The sequence below is a fragment of the Rattus norvegicus genome, chromosome 1, assembly GCF_036323735.1.
Source record: "Rattus norvegicus strain BN/NHsdMcwi chromosome 1, GRCr8, whole genome shotgun sequence".
Classification (NCBI taxonomy): Eukaryota; Metazoa; Chordata; class Mammalia; order Rodentia; family Muridae; genus Rattus; species Rattus norvegicus.
The window spans coordinates 6,145,873-6,155,771 of NC_086019.1; the positions used below are offsets into that span (position 1 = coordinate 6,145,873).

At 44.1% G+C, this 9,899-nt stretch overlaps 1 protein-coding gene and 1 long non-coding RNA gene across 17 annotated transcripts in view; both read right to left on the reverse strand.

Annotated features, from left to right (window-relative positions):
- The window catches only part of LOC134484941 (uncharacterized), a 42,139-nt gene extending 34,504 nt beyond the window's left edge, over positions 1-7,635 (reverse strand). Inside the window, exon 1 of the long non-coding RNA XR_010062746.1 lies at positions 1-7,635. This exon is cut by the window's left edge and continues 32,394 nt beyond it. This is a non-coding gene — a long non-coding RNA (uncharacterized LOC134484941).
- The window catches only part of Stxbp5 (syntaxin binding protein 5), a 152,791-nt gene extending 143,135 nt beyond the window's left edge, over positions 1-9,656 (reverse strand). For 15 of the 16 annotated variants that reach the window (XR_005492948.2, XR_005492935.2, NM_178346.2 and 12 more), the window contains exons 1-2: positions 8,965-9,656; positions 7,647-7,744 (exon numbers count right to left, since the gene is read on the reverse strand). Coding sequence is in view for 14 of the 16 variants with exons in the window: in NM_178346.2 (NP_848036.1) it covers positions 7,647-7,744; positions 8,965-9,117 (251 nt within the window). In the remaining 2 variants the exon portion in view is untranslated. The remainder of the gene's footprint in view (positions 1-7,646; positions 7,745-8,964) is intronic. The other variant, XM_063274968.1, reaches the window with a different exon arrangement.
- Positions 9,657-9,899: the final 243 nt, after the last annotated feature.

Consider the following 9,899-nt stretch of genomic DNA (forward strand, 5'->3'; position numbering starts at 1 on the left):
CTTAAACAATGAAAGGAATCACTAAACATAAACACAATGCCCTCTGTGGAACACTGAGCAGTAGCTACATCAGCAACATCATCTCTCCAAGCTTCGTAAGCTTCCTTTCCACCCACAACCAGGAGAAGAAAAGATGTGTGATAAACAAAATTAGTATCACAGTTTTTTTTAAAAATAAAAACAAGGAAAATGAAAACTTAGAGCAATTAGAATTTCTAAGACTGAAACTGGATGACTGTCACGTAAGTGACAGCACCTAAGTCTTTAAAAGTCTTTCAAAGAAAAGCATATGCAGATCACGGCCCTTATTTCTAGTGGAGAACACCTTACAGGAAATGTGACTCCAGCGGCGTCATGGCGTCCCTGTAAATAAGCTGTCACGTGTGTCTTTGGGAAGGGGTGTCTTAATCACTTTCTGGCAATCTTTTATGATTACAATTTTATAAATCCTTAGTCTATCTTATAAAAAGTCAACATTTCGAAAGGGAGGGTGCAGAGCCCATGTAGTGCCACTAGCACATTCCAGTGCACAGATATGTGGCAGAGGCGGGGAATTTGAACTTAAAACAAAACAAAACAAAAATTGCTTCAACGTTTGCTCTGGTTGCTCCACCAGGAGCTTTGTAGCAGACATCAGGCGTAAGCTCCACCTTAATAGAGGTATTCAAATCCAAAACGCAGCACACGGTGAAATAGGTTAAACCCAAACATTTCCCTTTTAATCTGCAGTCCCACAATACTAAGGACATGCATTCGGAGGATGTGAAATGGCAAATCTGTTCAGCTTATCGAAGCACCATGTTAAAAGAAAAATCAACACTCAGCCTGATAACAAGCTGTCTTTCTGTAAATAATGTGCCTCTTACGCTGCATTACGTTAAAGCCAAATTATCAGCACAACCACCAAAGATTACCTTCTGTGTAATGCTACTTTACCCTGCAGTCCAGTCATAGGTACGAATCTATGGGAACGCTAATTAGTATTCCAAGATACCCTGCTGCTTCCAAACCCAGACCCACCTTACATACCAGCAATTCACGGAAGACAGCTCCCTCCTAAACAGTAAACAACCAGCCCTGGTAGCCATGCCTTTAACAACACCAGCGTTTGGGTGCAGCCTGTGCAGACGGGCGGGTCTGAGTTGTAGAACAGCTTACAGAGGAAGTTCCAAGCCAACCAGAGTCACATGGGGAGACCGTGTCAAAAGAAAGGAAAAAAAAAGGGCAAAATCATGTAACTGACTGTTCTAGAAGTAAATTTACACCTCAATCAACACTCAAGAAAGGAAGGCTAGCTTTCCTAATGGTGGTAAAAAGTGTTCAGCTTGTCTGCCAAGTCAGTACCCAGTGTGAGCCCAGAGTCTCTTCTGCTCTGTCCTGGTCTCATCTGTGAACACTTAGGCATCTACTGGAGGATTATGGATGTATTCAAAGGGGCACAGAACAAAGCGGGTCAGATGGAGTGACAGGCACTCGGGGCACTTAATCTGATCACTATAGGCAAGAGTAGCTTAAAGACTCCCCAAGGCCTCCATGGAGAGGCCCGAGCATCAGAGCGCCAGGAGGACTCAATGGAGCCACCGTCCTCCATCTCCTCCCTCAGAGCAAAGGAACAGCCACCAAGATCTCAGTTCGCCCATCACATAAAATCGGTCTCAAGACGCGCACCAACCTACTAATGTGGCAGTTCCTCGAGAATGCCTTTTACTCCTTTAGAACAGCAGCAGTAATTTTAAAAAGAATTTTAAAAATGGGAAGAAGAGACTACCAAAAAATGTCATTTTATTTAAAGCAAAATGAGCTTTAGAAGGCACAAAATCGATTTCCCATATTTAACATGGTTTTTCCAAGTCCACAGACTTTCTTTCATGTTTTATTTCTCATCACAAGAGAAAAGCTGCACTGCGAATCTGCTTCTGGAAGTCCTGCTTCTTGCTTCTTTCTGAAGTATGCTGAGAAGTGTGCCTTACAGATAACATGGGGCTTCCCCTTCCTTTTAAGCAAAGTCCTCTTCAGTAGGGAGCAGACTTCAAGTGTGAGAGTGTGAGAGTGTGAGAGTTACTTCCTTCCCCACAGCTCCATTCCCAATGACAAGGGCTCACCTACAAACACAACACTGACAGGGGAAGGCCAGATGGAAGTTTGACTAATTTTCAACTAGCTTATTTCGCTTTTATTTCAAACAGAAACCTTTTCCAAAGCTTGCCTTCGGTAGTATAATTATGCTACGAAGAATAACATTAAAAAGCAGGGAGCCAAAACAGTCTAGTGCTATTTTACAAGTACAGAATCATTATGTATTAATTTAATAAGCACTATGTGTAAGAACGTTTATGTGCACTATTTATATCTGAATAGCAATTTTTGCGAACTTACGGTTGAGAAGAGTATAGTCATTTACACGGCAAAGCTGGGCTAGAGATGTGGCTCACAGATTAAGAACACTAGCTGCTCAATCAGAAGACTTGAGTTCAATTCCCACTATCTGCACAGCAGCTCACGACTTGCCCTCTTCGAGCCTCCCAGGATGCAATCGGTACACAGATTTACATGCAGCCAAGACATCCATATACATGAAAAAATTATACTAAGAGGCCAAATTAAAGCAAAACCCAGTCATTCTCATGGCCTTTTCTTTAAAGGATGCATCAGCTATAGAGCTGATGAGATTACAAACGGAGGCCATCCTAAGGCCTAGAGCAGAGCTGTTTCTTGTGCAGCATTTGAGTGAACACATGAGTGAACAAACCGAAAATCAACACTAGGATGAACTCTCATAATAATGGCGGCCACAGACAAGCATTCACCAAACAGCTCTGCACACTGCAGTCTTAACAGCTACACGCGTTTGCTTGCACTGAACCCTGACAATCTCACGAGGTGGGTTATTGACTCTTCATAAGTAATAGAAAACTTAGGCCAAAGATTATTTGCAACCAGACACACCTGAAGTATATGCCAGGAGCCGTCATACTAACAGAAAAGCTGACAGACATTTAGTAGGTGACAGCCAGTAATAACCTGTTCTAGTGTGCAGGACAAACTCACGGAATTAAAAAGCCCAACCTGCTACAAACTACTGAGGAATGCAGAACAAATCCCAAAAGCTAAACAATTATTAATCACACCATATATTCAATTATAAAATTCACAATACCACCCATAAAAATGGATCTAATTCTCGTGCTGAAAGCAGCCCAGACTGCCTTCTCGGAATGGCACTGCCGAAAAGTAGAAGGTGACATAATTCACAACTCAACATTCATCCTCTTCTGCTCTGTGCTTTCTTAGGTGCCTTCATCCTGAGACTTCACGGGAAGCAGCCAAGTCCTTTCCCAGTGCCCATTCTGCTGCATGTGTCTGGGGTCCACGTTACTATCTACAAGATTATGGTAACCCATAGTATTTCACTTGCTGCTCTTTCAGCCATAATATGCTGTCTGACCAAATACATGCACACGAAATCACGCTTCCTTCCTGCCCAGTATCTCCTCACATTTTCTAGTGGAATAACACCTCCGGGCTAAAATTCAGTTGGCTACTTTGTTGGGTGTGTGTGTGTGTGTGTCTGTCTGTCTGCCTGTCTGTCTCTCTCTCTCTCTCTCTCTCTGTGTGTGTGTGTGTGTGTGTGTGTGTGTGTGTGTGTGTGTGTGTACATGTACATAGCCTTGAGGCTAGACTTGTTCTTTGAGTCAGTGTCTCTCACAGGAACCTGAGCACAGCCATTTTGCTAGGCTGGCCAGCTCCCTCCCCAGCACAGGATGCCACGCACATGCTATCCCTGGCTTACATGGGTCTTTATACTTCCACGGAAGCACTTTACGGATCCAGCTAGCTGCCCAGACCTCTAATAGCTTCCTCCTACTTTCAACTCAATGAGGATTACTCTTCCAACAAGGATGCTTCCCCAGCATTCCCTCGATCTGCTTTTATTTTCTAAGCCACGTTTATGCCCCCACTTGCTCAGAGCTCTCTGATTCTTCGTGCTATCGTTCTGTATCCTTGTCTACCAATGTGTGGAAATGTCCATCAAGGGTCAGGAATCCAATCTGGAATCTGACCCTATAAAGACAGTGAATCTTTATGAATGTTTTGCTAGCCCAGGCCCTTTGATTTAGAAGGGTCATACACTCATTTCCTTTGAATTACCCACCTCCATACAGAGAAATCTGAACTCACAGAACTGTCCTTGACTGAATTACCCAACACAGCACCTTAATTTTATTTCATTTTAAAGAGAAAGACCAATTCCTTGATCAAAAAAGGCAAGAACTAGCGTTCAGGCCACAATGTCTATAATCTAATGTCTGTGACCTCACCAAGTCCTACCGAGTGAGCTCCCAGATAGACACCATTCTGTAACCCTGTATGCATGCAACGTCACACTGCAACCGAACACTTCATCTCAACAAACTGGAGCCTGCCCTGTACACTGAACTTTCCAGAAGTCACGGCTACAAAAGAAAAAGTTATTCAATAATTTCCTCTCAAATTATTAGACATTCAGTTGGAATTCTGCTTTTCCTTAGTCCTTTAAACATTAACATTAAAATGCCCCAATCTACCCGCCCCCTTGTTGATAGATAACACATTATGTTAAAATATGATCAAGGCTAGCTACAGTAACTTAAGAAGATGAAGCGATTTCCAACTACCCTTGGGATCAAGAATCCTAAAAAATAAATAATGGCACTAAATGACTCCATTCTTCAGTATGGCCCCTCTTTCCGAAGTTGGCATCTAGGTTACCTGTAAAAATCAAATGTTATTTATTTCTCTATGGCAAAAAAAAAAAAAAAAAAAAAAAAAAATTCTACTACTACCAAATGACCTGGTAAATGAAATTGTGTTTTCCTGTTTCCTACCAATAAGTACATGACAAGCTCTTGTCCTCTTTAGAGGAGAAGACGGTTGATAGAACAAAATGGCATGTATCATCGGTCACGTGCTAGACATAAGGGCAGTAAATAAGTTAGGTGTTTTGATTCAATATTGATTATGTACTAAGGATTCAATTGTCACTACCCCTAAATACAACCCTTACCTATCAAATATTGTTTACTCCTTCAGTCTTTCGGGTATGTTTTACTTTCAACTCCACGTGAGCCAGTCAATTCAGTCTACGCTATCACCATTTATGAAGGTATTTCTTTACAAACAGGCTGTGTCTGTATCTGGAACCTCGTCGGCCCAATCCTAAGTGAGAAATTATCTATTTTTGCTATATAATTAATCAAAGGATATTTTATTTAGAAGTACCTTTCCTAATAACACCCTTTTTGGGGAAATATATTCTAGACAATAAAAGTTTAAAGTGGGACAGCACAGAAGGACTAGAAGAAACCAGTTTGGACGAGGAAGGCAGAACAAACGTGGTACTCGGCAGGCCTGTAAGAAACGCACAGGTTTGATGTTCTAAAGTTAGGATGCATAGAATTAGATGTTTTTTAATTAACAAAGAAAAATAACCCAATATACATGTTAAACTAAAAAGGTCTCTGTCACTTTCTATAAATCAGAGCCACAATAACCAAAGCTCTGTGCTCTCCTTGGCCCTGCCTCACACACAGAATGACTGGGGGATATTGCTGGTAGGCAAGCCAATTTGCCGATGTTGGTGCAAACCTCTAAGAAGGAAAAGCAGAAAAGACTCAGTAAACAGTTCTCGGGATTTCATTCTGAACACGGCAAGCATCTCTAGGAGAAAAATGTCACTGTAATCAGATGTTCACTTTTACTCACTAATATTTAACTATAAAAAGATATCTAAGCCCAGAGGCTCTCTTGATGGATCGTTTGGAACGTCTGATCCTTTGAGCTGGGAATGAATACAGGCCTGACATGCTAACTCTATCTGTTGGGTGCACTTGCTAATTATGTAAATTAGAGTTGAAAGTATTCGTAAGACAAATAATGGCTTTACAGAGTCAGCTTGCTCATGGCACATATAATTAAATATAAAAAGGGCCAAATGGCTGTTAAAAAGTTATATAATAAAATTGTTGAGGCCAGGGGAAACAAGAAAGAAGGAAAAAAAAATAAGCTTTGAAAGAAAGGTAAAATAATCTAAAAATAAGTGATTAATTTTTTCCCCCTCAGTCACATAATAGAATGATTTTGTTGGGGGGAAAAAATCTTTTGGTTCCAACAGTCCTTCTAGAACGATGCCAAATGATCCTGACACCGAGTTTCTCTGTGAGGAAATTAACTATCCATCTCTACAAAACTCAAATGGAGAGTCTTTGTGAAGATAGAAACATCTAAGCAGTTGAAGTCACAGAATATTTTAGTCTTGATGATTTGGCTCTTTGGCTAGGAGCAGTTTATGCACACTGCTGCAGAAATCACTAAGTTAAGACTTGACCACCAAAGACAGGCCTGCACTGCCAGTGTTTGCAACACATTTCCCGGAAAGCCCCTAGTCATGCTTTCAAGTTAAACTTCAGGCATATTCTGGTGCCACATCGGGCACCTTTTGAAATATCGTAAAAGACTGCGAGATCCCTGGTTCATGCTTACATCACACATTGAACAAACCTAAAATGTAAATAGGATAGGCTGGCTCCTCCCATCACCCCCCGCTTGTCAATAATAATGCCCAGTGAGCTCACTCAGTGGCTTGTCCGGTTTATGACCAGCGTAGCGTCTCAACGTGGGCTGGTCAAGTATGTTTAAATGTCAGAATAAAGGCGATCACACATCTTAACTGAAGTTAAATAGTACAAAAGAGACCATGAGAACATTTTCATTGTTCAGACCGAAAAGAATTTCTTGAAAAAATAATTCTTGTGAAAAATAATAATAAAAAAATCGCTATGCCAACGCTATACAATCCAAATAAAACCAGGAAAAAAAAAAGCCTTTCTCTACATGTTAATGTACTAACTTAGTAGTGTCTGCTGCATATAGCAGGTTACAGAAGGCGAAGTCTTTCAACATGTTGTATTTATGGCTACACTTTTTACAAAACAATGAATGCTCTCATAGCTCTAAAAATGTTAGCCCTTCTCATTTACGGAAACCTAAACTTGATAAGAATGTTTTCTTTTACATGGATGGACATGTGGAAAACAAATCAAGTTCAAATCCAGCTCCTAATTCACAAAGTAATGGCGGTTCAACATCCACTATATACAATGCTTTAACAAGCAGTTCACAGTGTCCTGATCTCTGCACTTTGATCTTTGGACGTCATCTTTAACATTGGGCTTTAATAGTCCCCAAATACAAGCACGTGCATTCCCCCTTCAGGATCTTGTAGCTGTTACAAACAACTCAACCATATAGAGTTTGAGATACACACACACACACACACACACACACACATATGTATATATATACACACACACATATGTATATATACATACATATATATATACATATATATATATATGTTATAGAGTCAATAACAAACTCTAGACTGCTGTTTTGACTTATGTTTAGGTACTACTGAGAGCCAGGAGCCATTCTTAAAGCAACATACCACCTGAACACAAGTATACTAAAGAAAAGCCTGAACCACATATTGGATTACTTCATTCTCTAGACTGGAGAGGAAAAATGGGGTTAACAAGCAATATGGACGGACTGGGGAAAATGAAGCAAGCGAACAGATTTTTTTTTCTTTTTAAAAGAAGAAAGGATACAGCCTTAAAGCACCAGTCTGGGTTCCTACCGCCAGGATCTTCTGAACGGGATCAAAGGCCAGGGCTGAGGGCTGATAGGGAAATCCATGGCGAACAGTCTGGGGATGGGCAGTGACATCACAGGAACCCACCGAGACAGCAGGCAGGCAAGATCGGAAAACAGAACAGCCCACAGGCGCGTTAGAGTTGGAACCAACTACAGTACATCAAAGCATACACTTACACCTTTAAGGGAGAATTGGGGGGAGGGGGGATTCTATCCTAAGGAACAAGCAACAGAAGCACAAATCACTTAAACTCCTGCTTTGCTACAACACTAGTAACTTCACAGAGGGCAATTTCCTATGAATAGCGTATACTATTCCGTTTGACACCACGTTACTCAAGTTTGTAGTGGTCCAAAATTTTGTAAAATCATTGCGAAGGGTGATTAATCATTGCGATTTGGGTAATCGTGGCTTTATTTGAATGCTAAAGGGAGAGATTTCTAAAGAAAATTTGTCATGAAACTAATGGAAGGATTTAGTCAAGAAACCAACATTTGCAATTCTAACGATGGAAATGGGTGAGAAAAATAATCCTGTAATTATCTATTAAGTCCGTAATAATTTTAGGACATAAGAACAAAATTGAATGTAGGCTTTTAAGCCCCCGATGTAAGAAGGACCGCATGGTTATCTATGAGGCAGGCAGGTCTGGATAGGGAGGCTTGTGTGCTTTTCTCACCTAGCAGCTGGGAACTAATCCGCTGCATCATTCTTTCTGAATTACATACAGGACCTTGTGGCAATCATCGTGCCATTTCACAGACAAAACCTTCCGCGCTAAGTTTCTAACCAAACAAGCTAAAAGAATCCTGTGACTTCAGGTGGTGAGCCGCTCGCACACATTCTAAGGAAAAAGTGATGCGCAAAAAAAAAAAAAAAAGAGATCTGGTTGAACAGGTTTGCCTTGCCCACAAACGACGTTCATCATCACACTGCTGGAAAATTTCGACGTCAGTGGAAGATAATAAAATATGCGCGAATATAAAAAGTATTTCCAGACCATTGCTACTAGCATCTGGATGGGAATTAAAGGCAAGGGAGTATGCTTGGGTTGCTTTTTATGAAAAGGGAAAAGACATCGACTTATAAATAAGGGATCTCTGTCCAAATACCCCAGCAAGGCACGTCTGTCAAGGGTGGGGGGCGCTTTCTTAGAGCGATGAGCTCTCTTGGCGCGCTCTGCCCTCGCGCTCCCAGGTACTGCCCAGCGGCCCCCTCAAACGACCCCAATCTTCCCACGACAGCTTGGCCGAGCTGCGCGCTCCCTTCACCTTGCAGAGTTGGAAGTGCTCGGACTGGAGCGTCTCCTGGATCTCGGGCTCCCGGTTCCCAGGCGGGTGCTGCTGCTGTTGCTGCTGTTGCGAGGCCGAGGACGAGCCTGCGGTCAGGCCGTCCAGCACCTTCCTGATGTTGAATTTCCTCATGGTCTCGCCCAAGGGTCTCCCAGCTACGAGGCCCAGGTAGCAGAGGCACCGGCTGCTAAGGAGTCCGAGCCGCTGAAGCCTAGAGGCGGCTTCGACCGCGGGGAGCGAAGAAGCAGCGGGGAGCAGAAGATAATCCCAACAGGAAGGGCAGCGACGGCGGGCGGGCGCGCGGCGGCGAGCCCTCTTCCTCCGAGGCCGCCGCGGCTGCAGTGGCGCCGGACGCCGCCTCCTCACCTGGTCGCGGCCGGGCTCCCGCCGTCCCGCGCCGCTGCCGCCGCATCCATGACCCGCAGCCCCGCAGTCCCTCGGCGCGTCCCGGGCTCGGCCTCTGCTCAGCGCAGCCGCCCGGCCAGCATGGCCCGGACACCCGGAATCGGTCCCCGCACCGCTTGTCGCTCTCTCCCCGGCCGCCCGGCCGCTCGCTGTCGCCTCCCGTGAACCTCGGCCCCCGGCCCTTAACGCCCGGCAGAGCAGGCGGCGAGCCGCGGTTCCAGCGCCCGCCGCGGCGGTGGCGGCAGCTGGGCCTCCGCGGAGCGAGCTGCCCGGTGCGCATGCGCGCCGCCGCCCCCGCCCCCGGCCGGCGGCTTAAATCATCCTTCGCCGAGGACCAGGGGCAGCAGCTGGCGGACCCGCGGGCCCCACGGCCTGCACCTCCAGCCCTGTCACTCACAGCTCCCGCAGTGTGCTTTCAGGTTTGCTTTGTATCTGGGCATGCCATGGAGCGTCCAGGCAACGATTAGGTCAGTGGCAAGATGACAACTAATAGACACCCAAAGGGAGAG